A 27,739-nucleotide genomic window follows, 5' to 3' on the forward strand; every position below is an offset into this window, starting at 1 on the left:
ATTCAGGTGCAAAATTTTTCTTCCTCTCTCACTGTCTTGCCACGCACACCAAACCAGCACTTAAAACTTCGCTGCAAAGTCCTTTCATATATTCACACGGATTCTTTTGTAGGATGGGCATTAAATCTGCCCAATGTTTCACATCACATAACTGTTAATGAAGCTGCATCATCGGTGCTGATATACAAAGAGAGTAACTGTGTTGCCATTTGTTGAGGCTTTTTCTCTTGCAGTGTAGGTAATGCAACATAAGCTGATGATGATACAAATGCATCTTTTAAACCCTTCATAGCCACCATCTTACTACGAAAAAAACAACAAAAAAAACACTGAAGCATTTTGTTCATTGGATTCACCCCTGTAAGATGACAGAAAAGGCAACTGTTTTGTTAAAGCAGGAAACTATTACTGCTGTTGTGTTCTTGAAATACTTCACACTATTTGGACTGTGAGGCTTTGCGCTTTAAAACAATGGATTGCTTGTTAAGTTGGATTCAGAATGGGTTCAAAATACAACATAAGAATCGTCACTGCATGTCTCGTAAAGGTCCAGTTTGTGGGATTTAGGTGGAGCAATTTGCAAAAATGAAATATAGTATTTATAATTACATTGTCATTTTTGTATAATCATTTGCAATTATTATTGTGTTCTTGACAGCTTTGAACAAGTCGGCTATATCTGAGGAGGAAGCAGGTCTTTTGCAACATGGTTGGAGTGCATCACAGTCATTAACGTGGAACATATACGAGCCTGAACTCTGTGGCACAGAATGTTGACAAATTGCCTGGTCACAGCACATTGATTATGCAGGAGTGCTTTGCCCACAGCAACACACCCATCACCCTCCGCTCGGCCTACTCACACCGTTCAGGAGAGTCAGCGCATGCTGTGTTTATATTATGAGACTTAAAAGTGTGTATCGGTGTATCACTGCATAAGGAGACGACTTTGACTGAGATCGCATCCAAATTTAAACCATGCACAATTTTTGATTTTAATAGGAAAATGTACTTAATGTTTTTAATTACACCTCATACAGTAGCCCAAAACAGACAAACAAACACTGTCTCAAGGCAGAGCCTTTCAGAAAAGGTATTTAGCTTGCTGCAATCTGGAACCTCACCATTAGATGCCACTGGATCCTATATACTGGACCTTTAAGGGTTGAATAAACTGTGCAAACTTCTTGTCAAATTAACGAGTAAGCTAACAAGGCCATTAACGGTAGGGCTGCAAGTAAGAACTACTTTCATTGTCAAATAATCTGTTGATTATTTTTCCCATTCATCTATTAGTAGTTTAGTCTATAATATGTCAGAAAATAGTAAAAAAAAAAAAAAAAAAAAAGATTAGTGTTTCTTCTCAAGTTTCTTTTGTCCACAAAACAAAGATATTCAGTTTACTGTATTAAGTGAGGAAAGAAACCAGTAAATATTTCACATTTACATAACTGGAATTAAGAGATCAAAGAATATAATTTTTTTTTATTAAAAAATTACTCTAATCAATTATCACAATACTTGGTGATGAATTTAATAGCCAATGACTAAATGATTTATCACTGTGGCTTAAGGGAAACTGTTAGCAGTTAACTAGTTGGCTTGGACAGCTTCTCCTCACTTCGCTAACTTCTCAGTGAATAAAATGAACCTGAAAACAAGCTACTGTGACTAACTAGCGCTAGTCTGGCTGGCGGTTAGCAGCCACCAAACTTCTAGAAAACATGTATTGCGTGAGGAAACGTGTTCTGGTGTGACCCAAACTTAAAATCCTCTCAGAAAGATTCTATTTTTTTGTAAAAACAGGAAATACTTAGTACTAACATTAGTACAATTACAACATTTCTGCATTGAGAAATATCAAACTTACAAAAGCATCGCTCTATAAATGTTTTAAGTAAATTCTCATGTCTTCAAACGCTGATCCAAACTCTTTACGTGTGATTGAAAGTTATTACATTTTGATGCTTGCTGCTGGAAGATGACATATGGCAACATTCAGTGATAACACTTGCTCCGGATCAGTTCAGTTTTTCTGTCCTGACAACAGCTCATCCAAATCAATATTCATACCTGTCATGTGGCTGGACATATTTTGGTGTCCTGCTGGAGGCTGTTTGGGAGACATTCCTCTTGGAATTTGACAGAAGAAAATCACACATTCAATCACTTTATGAAAAATGTCATCATGCACTTCATGTTGTAGAGGAGTTTTTCTCCACCAGAGGGGGCGCTGTCCCACAATCAAGCAGAAACAAACCACAGTTTCCCTTCCAGCTTTGAAGCGTCACACACTTTGACTCACTCTCAACGAGTCTTTCTCTTCAGTCAGTCGGTCAGTTCGCTCCTTCAGGCCTGCAGGGTCAAAAGTGTAGGGTCTAAGGAGCAAAGAGTCAGCGGCAGACCGACAGGTGTCTCACGATGCACAAGTCGCACAACAGCCGCTTGACTCGCTGTTTCAGCTGTGGGAGGCGGGACAATGGGTCAGGAGGCTCGAGCTCGCCTGAGTGGTCCAACCAGGACTCTAATACTGGAAAGAGGGATCAAGGATAAGAAGGAGAAAGAGAGGCGAAATAGTGATTTAAAAAAAAAAACCTTAAACGAATGTGGAGTATAATTTTAAAGTGTTGTTACTAACTCTTCAGAGTTATATCTAGATATTGGCACCAAAACTTGGTATTAAATGAGCCCTGGGGTTAAATCATGAACTCTCTGAACCTCAAGCAGTATTTTGTTTTTGTTTCTGTCAAATTTGAACTCACAGTGGGCAAATTTTTTACTGCAATAAAAATAACACATGTACAAATATCAGTCCTGAACCTCTATAGATGTGTTAAACATTTCAGTTCTTTTTAATGACTGTAAAACAAATAAAATATATATATATATTGTATGGTTTATGACATAACTATATCATACTGCACAGAAGTCATTTTTTTTCCATTCTCGTTCCTTCTAGCCATGGTTGTGCTGCTTCTATAGAGGTGCAGGACTTTACAATGCAGTGAAAAATGAACCTACAGCAAGTAGAACTGTAATGGGAGCAATGAAAAACATCTGCACAGTTTGTATTTCTTTGGTGTAAATGAACTGTTTCTGTTACCGTCCAGCTCTCGCTCTATCAGATCCATCCTGGCACTGATCTGGTGGTGAAGAGCCTCAACGTGGTCCAGAAGGTTGAGCTGACACTCGGCTACAGGTGCTGGACGAGACTCCTGTGTGTACGTCTGAGTGTGTGCATGTTCGACACCATCTGGCTGTGCGTTCTCTCTCTTTATGCTGCCATCCCTGTATGCATCTGTGAGGGTCACCATGTTTGTGCCTGCCGAGACGTTGGCTGGTGTCTTGTTGACGTCCTCAGGATTTATTTCCTACAAAAGCAGAAGCAAAGATGCTTACTGCATCTGTAAATCCACAAGGCTATATGTGGTGTGAAGTGCTTCATTCACCAAGGTCCTCTGCAGATGTCTGCATGTGGCCCAAAATTTGTGATCATGTTGACTGTCTCCAATCCAATGCAAATACTCAACTGCACATGTGCCAGGAAACATATGAAGCTTAAAACAAATGCCTATTTTGACAGGAGACTGTACAAGGAGACTCCCCATCATCCACACCTGTATAATTCATAATTACAAGAGTTACTTTTTTTTTTTTTTACATCAACAGTGCCAAACCACAGTATGAAGTTTCAAATTCTGGAGAAATACCATGTCAGTCCACTGTGCTCGGCACACCTCAGAAAAAATCATTGGCACTGTAAGAAGTGCAAAATTTCCTTTTAAAAGCATCAACAGGAGCACTGCGTTTTTTCTTTTTCGATATGAGGGATTGGTTGTTTTTTTCTTTAATTTGTCACCTGTCTGTAGGTCAGGTTGATTGTTGGTGACATTTCCATAAAATGATGTTCCTAAACAAACATGTTCTTAAAAAACACACAACGTTGATGGTAAAAGTGAGAAAATGGCCACATTTTCCAATTACAAAATTCCCAACTTTGTCAACTCTTTGCAGATGATATTGACCATCTGCACAGCAGATCAATGTACACGAATAGCAGTATGAACAAAACTGTATGCACGTCTGCTCTCTGCATCAATTGTGTAGAAAACTGGTCTTTAGAATTTAAAATAAAATTCTGGTTGCTCATTAGACTCCATTGTGAAGCCATTGACAACATTTCAGAATTGTTACTTCCATACAGGAGACATACCAAAAAACTACCAACAACACACAGTGTTTACTGCCATACCATAAATAATCTGTCACTCTTCTACATCTCTTAGAAAAAGACAAGCTGAACAAATTCTTCCTTTCTCCTTACTGCAGTAGATCAAAATATATGCAGTAAACTTTCATTGTTTTATTTTGAAGGTTATAAGCAATTTATTAATGACAGGATGAGCAAGGGTTTAGTCGAATAAAATTAAATTTGCTTAGACTTTTTCAAACTGATGTTACCAAAACAGACTTTGTTGTTTGTGTTGATTTTATGTAATTTTTGTAACTTCTTTTTATGCTTTAAATAGGAAGCATTTCAGTTTTCTAAAGTCTTCACTTTCCACAAATGGATAAACTCACAAATCTATCAAGAAAAGGGTAGTCTTTAAGATGTGGTAGTGATATTTCTGAGAGCAGAAGATTAGTTCAGCGTTGTTATATCTTAAAACCTTGTCCTCTGGTGCTTTCTCCAAAACCATCACACTTGCAGAGCAGCAGCAGGTAAAAATAGTTCCACATTCACCAGAATGAGCCTCAAACTGGTTGTCAGCGGTCTCATAGCAACAGCAGGAGCTTAGAGCTACGAGTATGAGCTGCTGCTACTAAAGGTCTTTGTTTTCTTACACTCCTCTGAAATACATAATGTGCACTTCTTATTACCCATGCAGATGCCTTGTTTTGTCTGACCAACAGTCCAGTGATATTTAGTTTACTGTAATGTGACATCAAAAGCACTGGACCTTTATATTAGAGATGCTGGAAACACAAAAACAAATTATGTTTTTTAAATGACTAAAACACTTATTTGATTATTCAAAATAGTTGTAGTTCAGCTGTAAAGTATTTATTAATTTGCAATTTGCATCTCAAACAAGAAGAGCCCTTTACTGCCAAGGGACTTTAGTTTTTCAGGATTAATGCAGTATTTTTGGCAGCAGGAAGACCAGGGGTTATTCAGGGTTCATTGCTTGGACCACTTCTATTTTCAATAAACATGCTACCTTGAGGACATCTTTTAAGAGCACACAAAATAAGTGTTTATAGAGACGAAACACAATTCTGTCACAGCTGCGACTGGAATGAAATTTTTTTTCTTTTAAACCGCATTAGGGACATCAAAAAATATGTAGTTGTTATTGTATTTCCACTATTTAACCCATAATAACGGACACCTTCCTAACTGGTGCTGATATTACCAACTTAAAAAAGAAGAAAAAAATCAAGTTTTTACTAAGTCCGTAGTATGCAGGGGGACTAGTTGATCGGTTGGTCAATATGCTCTCAGTTGACCAAACTTTCATTGGTGGGTCAATCTCCTGTTACCTGTTCCTTTCAGGAGGAAAGTGCTATATCAACAGTCATGCAACCATCCAATTTGAAATCTGGGAGCACACAGGCCATGAGTGACTATTGTGGGACAGTGAAGCCTGTACTAGTTTCCGGCTTGCAGGAGAGCACTCGTCCATCTGCTCTGCTGTACAACAGTCAAGCATTCAATGCTGGGAAGCAGTGTAACCCCTTGTGTCCAAAAGCTCCCCTCAGGATACACACTATGCCTTCTGTTATGGTAACGAGGCGTTTCTTTGGACTCGGCTCCAAACTAAATGACTCTATGTCAATGAAGTCATCAGTGTGCCTGCATTTTGTTCAAACTGCCGAACAATAATAATCATCATCATCATCCTCATCATAATAATAATAATAATAATACTTTATTGAACTTGAATGTTAGCTTTGAAAGCTGTATTTAAGATATCACGACTCAACAACCAGCATGACAGATCATAGAAAAAGTAGGCTAACTTGTCTGCCCTATATTCCTGAACAGTTCTTGTGCTGGAATTAGCAACTGCTATAATTAGGGTCCAAGCACTACCAGTGCAAGGACCCTATTGTAACCCTTGGGTTTATTACTATTCAGAATTTTTCTTATTAGGGTCCGAGCACTACATTGCGTAGGACCCTACCATATTGGAACTGCTGTTATTATTTCTTTGTCACAAAGAAACACGTTTTTCAGGTCCTAAACGTACTCGAAAACACACAAAACTTGGCACACAAATCAGACCCAGCGAACAAGTTTATAACTACACCTACAAAATTTCAACAAAGTCCCATCGGAAGCACGTTTGCCCTAGAACTACACAATTTAGTAGGTATATGGAGGACGTCAGGACGAACAAAAAAGTCAGTGACAAAATGGAAAAACCGTGGGGGGGGGGGCATTCACCTAATTGGATTGCTTGTTTGTCCAACCTGAGCTAACTCCTCCTACGGGGTAAGTCACAGAGTGCTGAAATTTGGATAGCATGTAGAATACACCTTGAAAGTAAAATGTTATCAAAATCATCTGCAAAGGTCCAAGGGTGGGGCCACGGCTGCCCTCTGATTTTTGATCATTTGCCATGAAAGAGGAAGTACTTTGTAACTACCCTGTACATGCGCCAATCTGCCTCAAACTTTACATATTTTATCAGACTGCTGTCCTGATCACATTCATATGGCAAAATCCATTCACAGTCATAGCGCCACCTATTGGTAACAGGCTGTTTGAGGCATTACACTTACATGTGCCATTGTTCCAAACTTTGTGATATCATTCCTAAAATTGGTCAGCTATGTCTTCCCACAATGACGATGCTACAGTGTGAAGCTTTTGCGTTTTCAAGCAATGGTGTTGCCATGGCAATGCATAGTTGCAATGACACGGAAAGGATTTTTTTGACAGCTTTGGAATGCTCAAAAAATCAACAAAATTGGCATACGAGTCACTATTGGCTCAACAACAGACAATGTGTGCCTGTTTGGCAAATTGGCTCTATAGCGCCCCCTACAGCAATTTATCCATTAGCCCCCGCAGGACGTTTAACCGACGTTTACGAAATTTGGTAAGCATGTGTAACTCATCAGGATGCACAAAAAGCCTGTTGGACCCATACCATGAACTCAACAGGAAGTTCACCATTTTGAAATAACTGCAATTTTTTGTGATTTTGCCATTTTCAAAATCTATCTCCTCCTAGGGGTTAACTCCTACACGCCTCAAATTTGGCAAGCGCATACAACAGGGCTTGGTAATCAAAACTGATCAAAACACTCTGTAAACATCTGAGGGCGTGGCAATGGCGGCCCTCTGATTTTTGATCCTTCGCCATCACAAAGGAAGCATGTCTAACGACCCTGTATATGCTCCAATCTCCCTAAAACTTTACATACTTGATCACTGTCCTGCCCTGAAGAGACCCATATGCCAATATCCAGTCAAAAACAATAGAGCCACCTGCTGGCAACAAGAAAGAACATGTTTTACACTTTCATGTGCTATTAATCAAATGTGATGACGTGAGCCTTTACATGCTGATTATGACTCATACCAAAAATTGTGACTTTTCATCAAACGGTGTGCTGTTGGTGGCCTTCTAAACCACTCTGGCTGCAGCTTGCTCCTGCACTACTGAGGCACACAGTAAGGACTGAGGATTGAATGGAGTCAGAGCTCCATCTAGTGGACAAACGGAACAACAACAGCATTCTGCACAACTATAACACTTACCTGCATTTACTGTTTTATGAGATAAGGGTTACGGTTAGGTGATTATCAGCGCATTTCTGCCACAACCCCAACGTGCGCCGCGTCCGACAGACGTGGAAGTGCGAGGACCCGTCCAATACCACTTGTGGCTTTAATTTTTCACTTTTTAAAAAAACTTTTCCCCTAAAAGAAACGCACTTTTGAGGGCCTAACATGCTCCAAACTCACCAAAATCGCCACCCACCAAAAAATGTTAGATTTTAAGGGACTTGGAGATGTCACTGCTAAAATGGCTCCACAGCGCCACCTTGCAAAATTTCAATGGACTCCTGTCGGAAGCACGTCTGAAGGTCGGAACAAACAAAAAAGTTGACCTGCTCCAAGCTGTAAAATGCAACATGGCTTAACTGCGCCCCCTACAATATTTCAACAGAGTCCCATCGGGGCTACGTTTGACTCAGAGCTACAGAAATTGGTACACATATGTAGCAGTTTGAGACACACAAAAAAGTCCTGTCAGAGCCATTTGTATGTGTGTTCAGGTCATTCCCCGGTTGCCACAGTACGTGGTGTATTGGATAGCGGCACATGGAAATGTATAAGTAGAAGAAGAGGTAGTTACTCCTCAGGTGTGCTGCTTACCAGGAGAAGCAAACGGTTTTTGACTGTCACCACCGTTTGGAGGCTAATCTTTAACCATTTTTCTTTGTTTTCATGCAAGTTATAGATGCAAGTGTGTGCATAGCAAAGGCTGTAGTGATACACGTTAGTGAGTAAACACATCTTAAGCACAAGTCTGCAGATGTTTGATTTACCGCGTGGAGCCGCCGCATGACGACGCGTCAATTACATATACCGGTACCAGCCCCTCACTGTGGCTTAGGTTTTTGTTTGTCTAAATCAAGTCACTACAAATCCATCAGCGCGTTTTTATAAACCCAACAGGAAATCCACCTTGTTGGATAAACGGCGAGCATTACGGAAATTTTCGCTCATTTTTGGTCATTTTCAAAATCTATCTCCTCCTAGGGGGTACGTCGTACACACCTGAAATTTGGCCAGCACAAAATACAGGATGTGGTGATTACAAGTTATTAAAACACTGAGGGCTTGGAAATGGCGGCCCGCGCAATTTTGATGAAAGGCCATTTTGCACGTTTTTGCTGTGCTTCTGGCATTCAACAGAGTCCAGTCGAAAGACTGTTTCACCTACACCTACGAAATTCAGTCGGCATGTGTAGCACATTGGGATGCACAAAAAAGTACATTAGCACCAAGCCCTAAACCCAGCAGGAAGTCCGCCATTTTGAAAAAACACTGTGAGCATTTTGGTGATTTTCCCTCATTTTTGGCCATTTTCAAAATTTGTCTCCTCCTACAGAGAAGGTCGTACACACTTGAAATTTTATCATCACAAACTCCAGGATGTGGTGATTAAAAGTTAGTTAAACGGTCTTCAAAAGTCTGACGCCATAAAACGGCATGTGCTGTGTAACTGGCCTGTACGTGCGCCGATCCGCCTGAAACTTTACACACATGCTCTGAGTCCCAGCCAGAGTGCATTGCCACCACGGCCTGACGCACACGCCGCCATGGGTAGCCATTAAACAGGAAGTGGCTTATAATGAGGCTGTATGTGCTCCGATCTGGCCGAAACTTGACACGCCAGATCAGACTCCTGCCCGGAGCATGTTTGCGCCACACCCTGCACCAATTGTGCGAAGGCCGACAATTGTACGGTGAGGACCAGCAGGTTGAGTGCACTCATTGCACTGTGGCACATTTAGTTCATCTACAGATAAAATGCATATTTGTTTTGTCCCCACAACCAACTAATTGGTTGAAAGGTAAGTACGATTTCAGTCTTCCAAGATTTTCTTTGCTTGAGTGCAGCCTACTAAATTACATGCAGTTTAACCTAGTGTACATTTGTTTTGATATTGACAGTGGTGCTGTGAAGCAACCAGTAGACTTTATTAAAGACATCAACATTTAATTCCAATAACAGTTAAAATCTGTCTCTACCTTCTCTTCAGTGTCTTGTTCCTGCTTCACTACAACCATCAGCCCTTCCTTGTCCTCAGCTTTTTCCCAGGATGCTCCGGGCTTCTGGTAGCAGTGCTCGCTGCTGACATAACAGACGGGAGGCTCTCCTTTTGGGCTTAACGTCAGCCTCGTCCCCTCTTCCTGTCTCCACGGCAACCTCCACAGCTGCAGGTCAGGGTGGGATGGGGAGCTGCGCAGATAGACAAACGGAAAGACAGACTGAGCTCTGCGGACTCAAACAGACAAACCAAGTGTCTGATGCAACTGTACTCACTGTAGCAGGCTGATTTTGAGATGCAGCCCACTGAGGACCTGGCTGATGTTGTGCATGTGCGCCAGCAGATGGCTGGTGTGTGAAATCTTAGAGGCATTGATCTCGGAGTAGTTCTCCTTTACACACGATAGGCCGAACATGTGACCAGATATCAGGACATCAGGTTCAGACAGGACACGCTGAGCCCGCCTCCAACCTGGGCACAAGAGTAACAAAAACAGGATGAAGGAAATCATGTAGCTGCTCACACTCTACAACTAACAGAAATTCTTAATTAGTCAAAGCTGTACAGTTTTTCTTTAGAAAAGTTGCTTGATGTAAAATGTTTACTCCAAAAGATTAGTTCTGTTTGACTCACTGGTTTTGATACTAGAGGACTTATCTGGCCAAGTCTTAAACTTTTTATAGAAAACATCTCATTTAAAATTGACAAAACAAAATCCCTGTTTTGAATTTTAGATTGATTAATTAATTGTTACTTACATATGATCAATATACAGTGATTTCTGTCATCTTAAGTGCAGTTATGTGAAATAAAAAAATGTCAGGTAGGCAGAGTGTCATTCATACTTGCGGTCTGTCTGCAGTAGTAGCAAATGTAGTTGTGTGGGACATTGTCTTCATATAAACCCATACAGGTGCCATGTTGCCAGCACAGACATGACTCGCACTGTAGAGGAACACAGACAGACAGATTAGCAGGATTACGACAAATATCACAGTTCCAAGAACTCATTACAGCAGCCAATATCTCATTTGATGTGCATTTGAGCAGGTCAGAAATGTTTTCTGACAGACTAGTAAAAGTGTGATTATATCCCTGCTTTAATATAGCTGCAGTTCTAAAAATATTATTATCGTTGTGCAAATGAAAATTTAAGTGGGTTGTATATACTGTATATAGGCATACAGTATATACAGTTGTGTTTAAAATAATAGCAGTCCAACATTGACTAACCAGGGGCCTCATTTATCATCAGTGCGTACGCACAGATATGTGCGTAGAGCGTGCGTACGAACATTCCTACGCAAAGTATGGAATTTATCAACTTGTACTTATACTTAGGAATGTGCGTAAATACACGCACACCTCTGACCATGCGTACACACATAATCTAGCGGTAGAATAGTGAAACTACAAATGGAAAGTGTTCAGGGATTTTGACCACTGGCACATTCCAGTGTGAGGTTGGAGACATATGCGGCATTTCCAGTCACCACTGAGCAGGATCAAGCTGGCAGTGTTGGATGCCATAACTCCCCTGGCCCCAGCCTACATCCAGCTCCCTTACAGCCATCACCGATGAGCCCAAATCAAACGGGGACTTAACGCCATCACTGGATTCCCAAACATATGTGGAGTCATAGACAGCACCCACATCACAATCAAAGCAGCATCACTAAACGAGCTTGATTTAAAGGGTTTCATTCAATCAACGTATTGATAATTTGTGATGCGCATTTGTCGCTATCCAACGCTGTTGCCCGCCGGCTTGGAGGAACGCACAACTCATTCAATGAGCAGAACAGCTCTGTGGGTGCGTGTCCAAGCAGGAGCTGCTGAAGACGGCTGGCTTATTGGTGAGTGTCACAGAGTGTGAGATGTTTTAGCTGGACTTTGTTTGGTTTTTAAAACATTTCATCTGTAGGTGAGCAGGGTTATCCACTGGGTGAATGTTCGGTATTAATTTGTCCTCCTCCAGTTGCAGCCATTTCTCCTTTATGGACTGTGATGTGTTTTTCGGCACTGAGCTTAACGTCAAACCATTTTTTAAAATTTTTGCCGGCGATGTCTCCTCTGACCCAACAGAAATAACTACGGTGGTTATCTTGTCCCATGCAGTATTTTTTCTTTCGCTGCTTATCCCAACATTTCACACACCAAACAATATTTTCTGGTTTGCGTCAACCTCACTGACAAGTACCTCGATCTCAGTTTCATAAAAGTTCCTCTTTTTCGCCCTTTTTGCCACAATGATGAGGACAGGTGAGGAAAAAATAAATCTTTACTTGCTTTATAAAGAGGCGTGTTGTTGCCCTATATGGTGATTTGGAGGCGTTCCTGAAGGCAACGTGCACGAGCACGGAGGTTAAGAATAAGTGGGATTTATCAACACTGATATACGTACAACTCCCGTACGCACGTTTGATAAATACAGATTTTTTTGTACTTACGCACACTGTAAATTTCATTCGTACGACAGAATTTAGAACCTTTTCTACACACTGATGATAAATGAGGCCCCAGATCAGCCACTGTTTTTGGTAGAAATTAAATTATCACATGGCAAATAATTTACCAGTAGGTGTAGTAGAGACAGAGAAACAAACAAATCCAACATTCATGATATGCATGCTCCTGAGTCTGTGTAATTGAATAATTAATTGAAAGGGGTGTGTTCAAAATAATAGCAGTGTGGAGTTCAATTAGTGAGGTCATTCATTATGTGAAGAAACAAGTTTCATTCAGGTGGCCCTTATTAAAGGATGAAGCCAGCACATGTTGCACATGCAATTCTGCCTGAAAACCTGAGGAAGATGGGTCGTTCCAGACACTGTTCAGAAGAACAGCATGCTTTAAATAAAATGTTGATTGTAGAGGGGAAAACGTATGGAAACGTAAAGAAAATGATAGGCTGCTCAGCTAAAATGATCTCCAATGTTTTGAAATGGAAAGTAACACCAGAGAGACGTGAAAGAAAACGGAAGGCTACCATTCGAATGAATCAAACAACATCCTCCAGTACAGCTCTTTTAAACAAATCCAAGTGTTATGATCTGTGTCTGGTGTCCTTTTGTCTTGGTTATTGGTGATGTTGTTATGGAGCACTTTGTTGTAAAATGTCTGTAATTGTAACATATTTTCTGTTGTGGTTGAATCCATCTGACAGTTGTTACAAACACAAAGATAACTAACTAATAAAATTAACTACTAGCTTAGTGTCCTTTCCTTTGGTCCGTATTCATTACAGTAGAGAAAACAGAGAACCCAAAAGCAGGAAAATATCACCTTTGTCACTTATCTAAAAAAATTAAACCTTTCTAAAGTGGCTCATTGGCCATAATGAAATGAAAAGCAGCATCACTACTTTCCTTTTTAAGCTGTTATCGTGGTCATTATAAGGACCTGTCAAACATGCTGCATCTTTTTTCAAAATGGCCCAGGAAATCCAGATCATTCAACATAATAACACTTGCATTTTTTTCTTTAGCTTTTACATTAAAAAAAGTCAGGTTATGAAATTGTTATATTTAGGGCCTGAGCACTACAGTCCGTAGGACCCTCTTGAAACTGAAAGGATTATTCTTTCTTCTTCTTCATGGCCATAAACAATTGCATTTTTGAGGGCCTAAACATGCTCAAATCCTCATGAAACTTTGCACACGCATCAGGACTGGTGAAAAATGTGATATTTTTTGGTCGTCGCACATATGTGTGGCAAAATGGCTCGATAGCGCCCCCTACATTAGTTTTAAATCTGTAACATCTACGGGCAGCACGTTTCACCTATATCCATGAAACTTGGTGAACATCTGCAGCACATCCAGAGGAACAAAAAAGCCAGTGGAGGCCATTGACCTAAACTCAACAGGAAGTTCGCCATCTTGGATTGTTCATTTCTCCACCCTGAGCCGCCTCCTAGGGGGTGAGTCACAGACCGCTGAAACTCAGCTGTAAAGTACACCTTGAAGGTAAAACTTTATCAAAATCTTCTGCAAAAGTCAAAGGGCGTGGCCCTGGCAGCCTCCTGATTTTTCCATCCTTCGCCGTGAAACGGGAAGTACTGTCTAACTTCCATGTACCTGCTCCAATCTGCCTCAAACTTTCCATGTTTGATCAGACTGCTGCCCTGATCGCATCCATGTGCCAATATCCATTCACAGTCATAGTGCCACCTAGCTGACAACAGGAAATGACACTTTGATGTAGTACTGTAAGACCGTTGATCATATTAATGTCAAATTTGGTGAACTAGGCCTTTAGATGTTGATGATGACTCACGGTGAAAATTGTGTATTTACGTCAAAAGGCGTGGCTGTGACAGCGCGGCAAATTTTGATGAAAACTCAAATGTTCATATCTCAGCTGCAGATAATCAAATCTGGCCCAGAGCACACATGATTGACAAGAGTCCATGTCTGAAGACATCCACAATGTAAAATGGACTCATAGCCATAGCACCACCTGCTGGCAATAGGAAAGAATGTGTTTTACACTTTCATGTGCAATTTTTAGCCGGTTGACCGTATTGATCTCAAATACGATGACATGAGCCTTTAGATGTTGATGATGACTCTTTTATTGTCATTATGCACATGCTTCTGTACACACAACGAAACTGCAGTCAGAAGTCCCAACTTGCTAAAGGCTGTGTGAGGTAGTGGGTCACTTGTGTACTTAGTGTGCTGTCTGTATAGGACTCTGTGTGTGTGTGTGTGTGTGTGTGTGTGTGTGTCAGCGGGGGAGGGGTGATGGTAGGGGTGTCTGTGTCTGGAAGAGCCTTGAGAATGTGTGTGTGGGAGGAGGGGGGAGATAGCTGTCACAGCTCTCAGGTGGAAACTGTCCTTAGTCTTTTTATTCTGGCCTCTCAAACTTTACATGTTGGATCAGAGTCCTGCCCTGGTGACATTCTCATGCCATTATCCATTTACAGTCACAGCGCCACCTTCTGGAAACATGATAGGACACGTTTTACACTTGCATTTGCCTTTATTAGCCAGTTGACCGTATTTACTTCAAATGTGGTTAGGGTTATGGTTAGATGATTGTCACTTTGCCTGGAGCGCATTTCTGCCACAACCCCGACGTGCGCCGCATCCGACACTCGTGGAAGTGCGAGGGCCTGTCCAACGCTGCTTGCAGCTTTAATTTTACATGTATCTCACCATAAAATGGTGGCAGTAGAGGAATATGTCATAATTTTGTGGAGGAGACTGTCTGGAATCTGGCAAAATCTGAATTATGATGGTGAGATATTGTATAGAAAAAATATGTGCTCTGAGGCTAACACAAATAACTCATTATTTTATTCAGTGAACTGCTCACATACGAAAGTCTTCTTGCAGAAGTGGCATGCCAGGTTAATGTTTGCTAACAAAACTTTAAACTTATCTGTGCCAGATTTGTAATAATGTTACACTGCAGGACTTTGATTTGTCTTTATTATTCCAGTGGAGCTTTGAAGGCTAACCCTGCGAACATGCTATAGCTGACAGACAACTGGTGCACTGACAAAATGCAAACTGTCCCAGGTGAAACCTTCTGTTCCAGGGGGAGTGTGGGAGTGAGTGTGTGAGTGTGAGTGTCTGTGTGTGTGTGTGTGTGTGTGTGTGTATGTGTGTGTGTGTGAGTGTTACCTGTATCATGAAGTCGTTCTCCTCGTCAACTTCACAAACACACCTCACCACCTCACACTCTTCTGTCTCCATAGCGACAGGCCAAGAGGGCGTGTCTTCTCCACTCTCCGCTGTTAGCGTGGACCAATCACTGCCATCATCCACTGAAGGAAGGAGGAATAACACAAATTTCTGCATTTTCATATCATGTCATTTTTAAAAAAAATTTGATGTGTGTGTGTGTGTGTGCGTGTGTGTGCGTGTGTGTGTGTGTTTGTGTGTGTTTGTGTGTGTGTGTGTGTGTGTGTGTGTGAGAGTGAGTGAGTTCCCACGTTGTGTGTGTGTGCTGTTGTGTCCACTTGTCAGCTTCAGAGTGATGGGAGGCCTGTCTGAGTTCTCATCATCGCTGCTGCCGAGTCCTGACAAAAGAAGCAACACAATTATAACCAACAAACAGCCATTATTCTTTGAATATGATTAATAATACACAGATTTATCAGCCACAGAGGACGTTTTCAAACTGTGAGCTGTTAGAGAGGATGGAAGGAGAGATGAAAGAAGGAGGGGTAGTTTTATAATTAACATGAAAAACTCCCTAATGAGAAAATGTGTTTTATTTTGGGCAGACAAACAGCAAACAGACTTAAATAGCTAAAAAAAAAAAAAAAAGTAGCAAATGTTGTTGATAACATAAAAATCACCTACTGGGTGATTGTGTTGATGTAAACAAGTTTTGCGGGGCTTTACTCAACTCATCATCTCAGCAGTTGTAATAAGATGATTAAAAGCACATCTGCTATGCAAATAAAGTTTAGTTTCTCTGACTGTTTTTACAAAGGACAGTTGTTGAACAGTGCTCTGAGAGGTGAACCCTAAAGTACGTGTTCATTCTTACTGACAATGACTCTTACCTGGCTGACTTTTCTTCTTCTTCTTCTTCTTTTTCTTCTTCTTTAGTTTCACTCTCAGGAAGTTCTTCCTCTCCTTTCGATCCTGTCCTCCTGTCTTCTCCTTCCCTCCATCCTTCTTCACTTCTGCCAGCAGAAATAAAGTTAATGATGCTGCCGTTTGTATTACGTTCTAAATTATAAACTGAGCTGTCCTACCTGTTCCCACAATGCTGGGCTCTCTGTTGTCACGGTGACAGCTGCTGTTCTGGCTCTCACTCTTTCTGTCTGAAATGAAGTCGCCCCCCTCAGAAGAAGACCGCTTCCTTCTGCAACAACAAAAACAACGTCCTTAGTCAGAGTTAAACAAACAGTCGCCCCCTGCTGACTCTCTGTAAAGTTACTGCTGTGGGATGTGAAGCTACCTCGCTGCCTCCTGCTCGCTGCCTCGCTGCTCATCCAGCCTCTGGTCAGTGTGGTAGTACTTGATGTGGTAGTGCAGCAGACTAGCCTTTCTGAAGGACTTAGTGCAGCCGGGAGCCAGGCATTTGAAGGGGTTGTGGTCCAGCTCAATGGAGAGAATAGGAGGAGGCTGGTTCTTTATGACCCTGTACACTGAGAAAGGAGGAAAGTGACAGGGAATAAGAGTGCAAAGGGTAGGTCTGGACATCATGTTTGAAAAGTGAAACATTAGTTAATTTTAACTGTAGTACTGCTGAGGACGAGAAGAAAAAACACTCCAAACCGGGTTAAAATTCCAGATCAAAGGAGGTGACAGAATAAAATCAACTCACCTCCTCCAGAGTAGAGGGGCTTTACAGTACTTAAGGTGAGGGCTGCACGACATTGCAACATTTAGATTTAAGCATTATATGTTGTGATATGAAAAAAAATACAGTTATATTGGCAAGTTAACTCAAATAACTGTGTGGAGAGTGCATCTGCATCAAAAAAAAAAAAAAACATGTTGAAAAGCTTTTTCGAGGCTTTCTCATTTGGTGCAACACTGGCAAATAGTTTTTTGCTTTGGATTGCATTCAGATCTGACTTTGCACAGAGCATGTTGTTGCTTAACACCATCCTTACTGTTGCCAAAATATTTCCATACAACTGACGTTGCATTTCTTGTCGCAACTAAATGTTGATTTTCAGTGCTTCTCTCTTGTTCCTCATCCATTTGGCTGTTTACATGTGGAGCCTGCATTTTAAAAAACTATTGTGAATACAATTTCACAAAACTCAGTGTATCCAAGAGCCCTTTAATCACATTAAATAATGACACAGACTTCTCTTGTTGACTTGTAGTCATGGAAAACAAGAACTGTGCTGTTTTGTATCAAGAACCAAAAAAGTTGCTGTGTTTGAGTTAATTTGCTTTGGTTCACATCACTTTTCCTGCAATGTGATTGTTGCACACATCGCAGTGTCGATGCTGAACTGACTTATTGTGCAGCCCTAAATCATTAGCTACTTAAACCCTCTATTAAAGTGATCACTCCAGTGTGCACATGGGTTTGTTTAGGGACTTACGTGGTTCTCTGCTGAACTTGTGTGTGGTGGGCAGATGGGCCTGACGTTCCAACAGGATATCTGAAAAGCAGAGAGAAGCACTATTAGCTGCAAAATAATGAACATTAGCAAGAGCAGTGTGGCCTAAAAGCAGAACTTAAAAACCAAACATGAACTGATAATGTAGAAGTTTGGGGCTGTGCAGGTTAATCTACTGTAGTACTGTGTTGCACCACCAGGTGAATCCTCCCACTGTTCAACCCTTTGAACCGCAAGTATTGGCTCCTTTTTCACAACCATTTAAAATACTGAGTCTGTATGGAAACAGCACCGCCATGGCTAGAAGCTAGACATCAGAGCTTTTAATAACTGTCTAAACTACAGATCCTGCTGGTCAGTTTCAAAAGCAAAGTAATCTTTAAAAAACAAAATGCCAAACTGACACCATTTATCAGCCAAAAACTGTACATATAGAAAGAATCATAAGGTTTTTAACTTTCTCTGAACTACTTGTCTGAGAGCACGGTTCAGTCAGAAAACTATACATCAAATTTCTTTAAAATCACCATACATGTTCCATTTAAAAACTCACCAAAAAGAAATTGTTAACACCAAATTTAATAGAAAAAACGAAAGATTAAACTGCAAATGAGAAACCATGACTGGGTCCAATAAATGGTGCAAATTCGGAGGTTTTCTCCAAACTGTTGCAAAATGTTAGCTCAATGGGAGTACTGCTGTATTGTGGCATTGCATCAGTAAAACTAAACTGAGTTTACCTCTGTCAATGTGGGCGGGGTTTGGAGGAACTGTCAGGGTGGAGTCAGCTGTGATTGGCTGACTCTGAGCTCCACCACCTGGAAGTGAAGTCATTTTTTGAAAGCTACAAACTACAATACACTTTAACACTCCATTAACATCAGTGACATGTATCTGAACAGACCAGAGGGCTGTACTATGAAGCACGTTTGACATAGCCGAGCTTTCTTTGTGTAAGCCTGCTCGACAAAAACTAAAGCCCCAGCCAGAGATTACGGGTATCACAAAGGTGGTTATCAACTTTCTTATTCAACGCAGACTTTCTGCTTCAGACTCTGTGCATGTTCACATAAAAAGAGGCGTTTAGCACGTCACGTGACTCATGAAACCATCATGCAGCTGCTTCAGTCAACAGTTGTTTTAATGGACACAATGAGTGACAGAAAAAATAATGACGTAAAAAGGGCTGCTCCTGTAAATGGTGCAAGACAGGAATTCCCGGATACAAAACTGTTAAAAGTGTTAATATATAATATTTTACCAATGTAGCCACTTATTTCCAACTGACAGCTGCTCATTAAAGCTAAACTTTAAACTTCATATATTTAAACCTGATATTGAAGAGCATTTAGGTCTGACACTGTCCCATAATGCAGGATATCGCTGTAATTTTTGGCCAAATCAAAGCAATATGAATGCTATTGATTCAATAATCTCTGTAATAAATACCAGTAGAATAATTTTCTAAGCTGTGTTCAATCAACTGCAGTACCAGCAGTGTAAACAGACCTGACAGCAAATCAGAGCCAAACATAAAAACATATTTGTGATTTCTGCATCGCCAACTAAATACATATCTGGTTCCCATGGCAACACGATGCATACAGTGCACGATACTGTAACTGCACAGCTTCATTCACTGATATTAGTAACGCACAACTCAGCATGTTTGCACATAAAACACATTCCCTCAAATGAGAATCTGTAGTGCTCATAAATAATAGTCAGGAAATTATTTGTTTAAAGGGAGACGCTCTTTCCAGCTGATTTAAATCCGAAACTCTGAACATAACCTGCTTCCAACCAGGTTAGATCCACAGCATCAGTTACCATGGAGATCTAGCCAGGTAACCAGAGAGCCACCTTCGTGACACTGAAAACTCAGATTTGAAGCTCAACATACCTCGCTAACCCACTAATCTCGCTTCTTAGTACAGCCCTCTGCTGTACACTAATAAACAATGGGTGATTTGGGTCTGCAGTCATGTGACTTACTGTCATTTGCTTTCTTCTTTGATGGTGGATGGGATGAAGATTCTGCCTTCCTCTTCCTTTCCTCATCCCTCTCCTCTCCCACTCCTTCGTTTTCCTCCACCTTCTCCTCGACCGCTTCCCCTTTTTTCTCCTCCTCTTTCTCCTCCTCCTCCTCTCTCACTCCACCTTCTATCTCCTCCTCCTCGTCTTCCTCCTCTTCCTCGCTCTCCCCTTCTTCCCAACCCTCACTTCCCACGGCGCTCTTCTCTGATCTGGACTTCTGATACACAAAACAAACACACTTAGAGTCGAGGGAAGTGCAATTCGATAAAACAATCAGATAACAACCTATCAGAGTGAAGCATTTCTTACTTCCTGAAAGGGTTTGACCTTGGTCGGCTTCACGGTTCGAACCACGCCGTCGTAGAAACGCACTGTGTAGGACTCTGAGACACAGACACAAACACACATTTAGTTTAAGTTACTTACGATTCTGAAATTTCAAATTCTCAAATTACTTATCTGTGGTGCACTGTTTTATTAGAAACCTGGCCAAATCTTAGCTTATAATTGTGACATTTTGTCAAAATCACTGGATTCCATGTGTTCCATTCCACACTGGGGTGAGATAGAGCATCATGCTCTATCACCGGACTGTGTGCAATATTTAGGCACTTCGGCAATTTTGTACTGTATCCATTATTATTATTATTATTATTGTTGTTGTTGTTGTTGTTATAATTGTTGTTGCTGATTTTGTGTTGGTGTTGTGTTGTTGTTGATGGTGCAGCAATTTCCCTGAGGTTAACACTAAAGGGATCAATAAAGTTGTATCTATCTATCTACTTTTAAAATTCACCCAAAATACATTTGCACTAGACTTTGTAAAAAACTGAAAGTTATCTAGCTCTCATTAAAACTGGGAATTCAGTACTGACTCAGCTGCTTCCAACAGTCACGTGACAAATATTCAAGGACTTTTCACTTGAACTGGAACGAATTGCAGGCTCTCACACAGAGCAGAGTGGAAACAAGTATGAAAATTAATTAATAAATTAAAAATGTAAGTAGTAAATAGTGAATTAGCTGCACTATGTAGAGCCCCTATTTTTTCCAGTATCATTAACACCTGAGGGGAATTTATTATTTTTTTTCCAAAAAGAAATGTAACTTGTGATTTTTTGCATTATAACAGTGTGGTTGTGCTGTTTCCAGAGAGGTGGAGGACTTTATATTACAGATGAAAATGAGCCCGGGAACAAAAATGAGACAGGAACAAAAAATGCCCAGAGACTGCTCAGTGTTTATAGAGTCAATATATAGTGCAGACAACAATGGAGGAAACCTAGGTGCTCTGTCCTCAGGTGAAATAATATTATTCATTTATTTTACGAACATATATGCAAACAAACAGACTAACAAGTATAGACACCAGGGGCGTTATATATCATTAATTCATAGAAAAGGTTCTAAATTCTGCCTTAAGAATGAAATTTAGAATGTGCGTATGTACAAAAAAGTCTGTATTTATCAAACATGCGTACGTGGGTCATACGCACATCAGTAAGTCATCAGTGTCGGTAAATTCCAATTGTTCTTAACCACGCATCACTGCCCATAAAAGAGAAATGACTGCAGCTAGAGGAGAACAAGTTAATACCTAACATTCACCCAGTGGATAACCTTGATCACCTACAGATGAGATGTTTTAATAACCATACAAAGTCCAGCAAAAACATTTCCACACTCACTCACCAATAAGCCAGCCATCTTGAACAGCTCCTGCTTGGAGACACACACCCACGGAGCTGTTCTGCACAATGAATGAGTCATGCGTTCCTCCAGGCCACCAGGCAACAACATTTGATAGCGACAAATGTGTATCGCAAATAATTTGTATGTTGGTTGAATGAAACCCTTTTAGTGATGGTGCTTTGATTGCGATGTGGGTGCAGTCTATGGCTCCAATTATGTTTGGGAATCCAGCGGTAGCGTGAAGTCCCCGTTTGATTTCGGCTTGTTGGTGATGGCCGTAAGGGAAGTGGCTGTAGGCTGGGGCCAGGGGAATTATGGCATCCAACACTGCGGGCATGATCCTGCTCAGTGGTGACTGGGAAACGCCACGTTTGTCTCCAACCTCACACTGGAATGTGCTGGTGGCCAAAAAATCCCTTAATGTTTTCTATTTGTAGTTTCACTATTCTACCGCTAGATTATGTGCGTAAGCATGGTCAGAGTTGGCTTGTATGTATGCACATTCCTAAGTATAAGTACAAGTTGATAAATTCTATACAATGCATGGGACTGTTTGTGCATACTCATTACGCACACAACTTTGTGTACACACTGATGATAAATGAGGCCCCAGGTCATCATCAGGGTCTGACAAATCTAGAGCACTAATGTACAGTAAGATAACATCAGGGTAAAAGGTCAAAGGTAAGCCTCACCATCCTTGTTGACTCTGAGGATTTTGGCTGGGTAGAAACGACAGTCTGTCCAACAGGCCAGAACCTTTGAACCTGAAACAAACATCTGAGACAAAGAAACTAATAAAAATCAAGTAAACAAAGTGAATAAGACTGTCACAAGTGTATGTGCACACGCAACATTCTTTACGCATTAGCCCCAAATTCAATTTGAATGAATGAACAAATGCTTGAAGAAAATACAGGAGCCTACATAAGATAACACAGTCACTATGTTAACCTAAACAAATGAATGTGATTCAATACATTAGCCTCAATAGGATCATGCCGCCACTATAGTAGCCTAAACAAGATAATGTAATTCGCTACAACAGATGTAAGCCTCAACAAGGTAATGACATCTGAAGAGAATGTCATTCGATAATTTAGCCTAAGCATGATAAGGTTAGCCTAAACAAGGTAATTTTATTCACTACTGTATCCTATACAATACAATGATAGCCTAAAGAAGACCATGTAGATGCTGAAGTAGCCTAAACAAGACATTTCCTGCTATATTAACCTAAACAAGACAACATTAGCTGCTACAGTAGCCTAAGAAAACTAACATTAGCCTAAAGAAGTAAAAAGTAGCCTAAACAAGATAATGTAGCCACTGCATTAGCCTAAACATGACAATGTTAGCCTCGACAAGATACTGTAGCCGCAACATTAGCCTAAACAACATAATGTAGCTTCCACATTAGCATAAAAAAAGCTAATGTAGCTTCTATATTAGCCCAAACTGGCTAACGTAGCAGCTGTTCTTTTACTTAAACTTTGACTAAGACTGTGACTCTTGTTTTGATGTTATTACTTTGGGTGTTCTTTGAGTTTTTATGTTTTAAAAAAATAGCATTAAAAAAACTTTCTAGTTTATACTTAATGTACCGGTTGAGATCGTGGCGGGTTCAGGCCCTGCCTCCTCAGGCTGACTCGCTCAAGAGGCCGAAGGTACGGCGAGTTCCACTGAAACCATTCATCGTGGCGCCGGCTCCACTGTTTGTAGTGAATCAAGACACGCTCTTTGTCGTAGTCAATCCTCTCAATTGTGGCTGTGTACCTGACGTGAAGAAAAACATTTAAATTGTCAAATTTTAAATATAAACTGCTTTGAAGTTTCAAAAAACTTCAGACAAAAATATCTGTTTTTTAACTGCATAATCCCTTTTTGAACATGTGTGTCCCAGCAGATGTATTTGAGTATGTAGATTTTGTTAAAGCAAATTATTTTCCAAATAATTTCCGGTAAAAATCTTTATAGTTTCATAACTAATTTAAAATTAGCTGGTTTTCAACTGTAAATTGACAGATATTTCCAAGAAAGTCCTTGAAAATTTGGCACTAAGTATAAAGGGAAAGTTTTCACAGTTACCTGCTTATTATATTTGCGATTTTCAGGCAAAATGCTGAAATAATTCATTAAACAAGTTTTTTAAAAAAAAAGTCCCCCCCGTCGGAACGAATACCCACCCGCCACCACCACGCGGCACCCCCAAATATTCGGGATATTAGTCATTAATTGGGGCCGAATATCTGGAGAACAGAAATTGCTATTCAGACCAGCCCTACACCGTGGACAGGTTGCCAGTCTATCGCAGGGCTATACTTAGAGAAAGACAACCAAGCAAACTCACATTCACACCTACGGTCAATTTAGAATCACCAATGAACCTCAACATGTTTCTTGACTGTGTGGGAGGAAGCCGGAGAACCCGGAGAGAACCCACGCTGCACGGGGAGAACATGCAAACCCCACACAGAAAGATCCCGGGTGTCCTCACAGGGACGTGAACTGGCACCCTTCTAAGCTGCGAGGCAACATTGCAAACCACCGAGTCACCTTGCAGTAATTATTTGTAGTATTATTTGATCATTGTAGTAATTATCATTCAGTTTTGTAAAAACATTTATCTTAAGTCGGGTTCATCATGACTTTGAACTGCAATAAATAAAACTTATTCCATGCTATAAAACTTCACCCGCTCAGCTGATATAGTGACAAACTGATTTCTACTGTGTTTCCACAAAACACACCTGTAAAATAAAGCGCCTTAGTGTGGCTTGTGTTCAATCAGATCAACCATATTTACTGGAAAACATACGATCTATTTTGCTCTGTGGGTGTGTGTGTGTGTATCCAGACCAGTTTTTCTGACGGTCTCTGGCTTCTAGCTGAGCTCCAACCTCAAAGGTGATTCCCGATCTGTCAGGAGGTGTCTTCATCTGGCAGAAACAGAGGAAAAACCAGTAAATCTACACTCTGTTTGTTTGAGCTTAGCTGAGATCTACGGTCAAGACACTTGGCCTCACACCTTCCTGAGGGATTTCTGTGCCACCACACAAGTTTCAATGAAGACTTCACTTTATTGCATGGCATGAGTGACACTGACATAGCAAGTGTACAAGAATAACACAGTTCGTTGTGGTTTTAAATGATGCACATCAAAATCATTTTTATTTCAGGCTGGAAATGTTTAATCATTTGTCTAATCACTACTTTTGCCTACCATCTGTGCTTTTCACAGTGACTGCTTAGCATGCTAACTCTGTTATCTATAGTTTGATTGTGAGATTTGTTTGCTGAGTTTGTCCACATGGCCGTGCGTGGCCTGCACATGAAAAGACCTGGGAGGACATCTTGTAGGGGCAGACTAACTCCTTTTATTTTGTTAATTGTTTTGTTTGTTTTATTCTAGTCATTACCTTATTTTTGATCCATTGTGGGAAATTAATAGCTTTAATCTCTGGAAGAACATAGACCTGACTTCTTTGCGTTGGTTGTATCCTCAAGGGAATTTTGATAGCAACGCTTCCCTCAAGTTCTCAGATGCAAGTAAGGCCTTACTAGAATAAATGACCCCTTTTGCAATGCACTGGATCCTGACTTGTCTGTTACATGTGCATTTTGTAGCAATAACTATTCCCTTGTCTGTGGCTTAATAAATGCTTGGCCTGTAATGTAAAGCTTTACATTTGCAATTGAATGTGCTGATGGTGAAAGATGAATTTCAAGCACTAAGGTATTAATATGGCATTTGACTGAGTTATTTATCCAAATCAACATCAGTGTCCAAAGCCAGTAAGAAAGCACCATCTCATTGTTGTATTTCTCACATGACAGCAGACAGAGATGTAACAGAGATGTAATAGGTAGGAACAGGGATGTTTTACTAATGAAAAACAATAAGACAACACACAGTTGGTTTGTGTTTAACTGTGACGTCTGCTGTACGCTTCACTGATGACTGCAGACATGCAATGACGTCGCCAACGTCTCCGGTAACGGTCGCAGCCAGACTTTGTACTTTAAAAGTGTTCACAAATGCAGTCTGAATTATGAGAATAGGGGTGAAAATTTAAAGCAGCGTGTGACGAATGAGAGAAACTCTGGCGAAGACTTTTTTTTGGTGGATATTTCTGCCTGCTTTGTCAGCGTTCTTGGAAAAACAAGCTGATTGGCTCTCCAGATTGACCCTCTGAATTCTCATTGGCCATCGTCGCTGTCCGTTACAACACAGTCCCGCCCCTCGGGAGACGGGACAGCTATTTGACAGCGGCTACAATGCTAATGCTATCTGTTAAGTGTTAGCCTCAAATAGCACAAAAAAAGGCAGAACGCTTGAAAGTCACACGCGGGTGAACTGCAGCGCTTTTGGAAAAGGACAACCAAATGTTTCACTGATGTAGTGCATTTGTATCTGCTGTCCATTGACTGTGAACACATAAGCTAAAGCAGCTAACTGTTAGCCTGCTGAGGTGAACTAGCTCAAGCTGAAAAGTCAAAGTAACAGCTGCAAGCGGTTGCAAGGTTCATGTCGGCCGGTCAGCTGTCATGGACAGGGAAGCCCTAATAAACCTAATGCCGCTGTTAAAATGTGATTTAGAGCGCTGAATGTCAAATGAGCGACATAAAAGCTTGTTTACCTCTGGCGAGAAGTCTGTGCTGCACTCGTCATACTGTGGCGACTGTAAAGCGCATGCGCGACAGCAGAAAATCAGCTGTGAAGCCAAAACGATAAAAGGAAACCCCTATGGAGTCAGTAATACAGAGGAACTGTCGAAAAGAGTGTATACTGTATATTATAATATGTCAGTGCTTCTTAGTGCAATATTTATTTAGACATTAAATAACTGCCTTTGTGAGCTGCAGTCCGTGAAGGTCACATTCGGCCGTTTGCACTTTAAAAGCGGCGTTTCTGGTTTAAAGTTTTAGTATCTCGCAGGGTACCTGAAGGCAACGTAGCGTTACGTCGTCACGTCTTGCTGTTACCATGGACACGGTGCAAGCGTAATTCTCCAAGTTTCAACAGTTGAGCAGGAATATACGCATGTTAACGAGCAGATTCTCCGAGAAAATCGATTAATTTATAAGTAAGTAAACTCTGACTTGTTCAAATGAGCATTAAAATAGTTTTTAGGACAGTGATTTATCCGTTAGCTGAATGTAACGGCGACGTACTCATCGGTTTGTTTCCGTTTGTCAAAGCAGCTGACGATCATGGTGAAATACATTAAAACTGACGAAAAACTCGTTTAAAATGCTTCCAAACTTGTCCAAATGACTCAAACTTTTCCAAAATTACTCAATGATTCAAACCTTTCCAAATGAATCACAAGTTGTACAGTATTATCAAAATCTGTCTAAAATGACTGTCCTAAATGACTATAAAGTGTCCAAAACAAAAAAAACCCAACATGCATAAACTGTCCAAAATTACATAAACCTATCCAAAATGACCTACAACTTGTCTATAATAACCCATATCTGTTCAAAATTACAAATTTTCCCCAAATTACCAAAACCTGTTCAATAGGACTCAAAAGATGACCAAATACTTGTCTAAAATGGCCAAAAAGGTGTTCTAAATGACTCAATATTTATCCAGAGGTAACAAAAACTTGTCCAAGATGGCTCATAATTTGTCTACAATGACACAAAATCTGCCCCAACTGACAAAAACGTGTCCAAAGTCACCCCAAACTTATACAAATGACTCAAGCATGACAAAAAAAACTAAAGTCCTGCCAAGAATCACTCAAAAATGATCCAAAATAACTCAAGTGTAACTCGAGTGTATCACAATTTTAGAATGATTTACTAGTTTCACTGTAGTTATATATAAGCACAATTTGCACGATTACCAAATTTGACCAAAAACTGGTCCCTGAAATAAGTTAATGGCTTCACGGTGGAATAAAAAAAAAAAAAAAACAAGTTCTGTACTATTTTAATGTTTGTATGGTTATTCTCTTATTCCATATCCTTGCCTTATTCAGTTCTGCGTATATCTTGATCTCAGTAAGCGTTTTATTGACGCCCAGTATGTGCTATATTCTTCTTTAACCATTCTTTGGAGCAGTGACGATAATTGAATAATGTAAAGATGATTAACACATTTATGGCCTTTATGCTGTATCCTTCCATGAGAGAAATCCAGTGGAACAGCTT

At 40.5% G+C, this 27,739-nt stretch overlaps 1 protein-coding gene across 2 annotated transcripts; it reads right to left on the reverse strand.

Moving 5' to 3' along the window:
- Positions 1-966: 966 nt before the first annotated feature.
- On the reverse strand, positions 967-26,272 carry LOC103358301 (PHD finger protein 20-like). 2 transcript variants are annotated; one of them, XM_008283210.1, is made up of 18 exons: positions 26,215-26,272; positions 24,434-24,513; positions 23,179-23,350; positions 22,270-22,354; positions 20,192-20,265; positions 19,841-20,099; positions 18,586-18,663; positions 17,828-17,887; positions 16,723-16,912; positions 16,517-16,626; positions 16,322-16,441; positions 15,743-15,829; positions 15,432-15,574; positions 10,644-10,743; positions 10,074-10,269; positions 9,779-9,989; positions 3,104-3,371; positions 967-2,530 (listed from the first exon to the last, which is right to left on the reverse strand). In XM_008283210.1, exons 2-18 carry the CDS (start codon positions 24,511-24,513, stop codon positions 2,394-2,396), a joined length of 2,370 nt encoding a protein of 789 aa, XP_008281432.1. In that variant the 5' UTR covers positions 26,215-26,272; the 3' UTR covers positions 967-2,393. The 2 variants fall into 2 exon arrangements, with proteins under 2 accessions (XP_008281432.1, XP_008281431.1); XM_008283209.1 differs by having other exon boundaries at positions 16,322-16,444.
- Between the last annotated feature and the right edge of the window lie 1,467 nt (positions 26,273-27,739).

The sequence above is a fragment of the Stegastes partitus genome, unplaced genomic scaffold (genome assembly GCF_000690725.1).
Source record: "Stegastes partitus isolate 25-593 unplaced genomic scaffold, Stegastes_partitus-1.0.2 Scaffold302, whole genome shotgun sequence".
Taxonomy (NCBI): Eukaryota; Metazoa; Chordata; class Actinopteri; family Pomacentridae; genus Stegastes; species Stegastes partitus.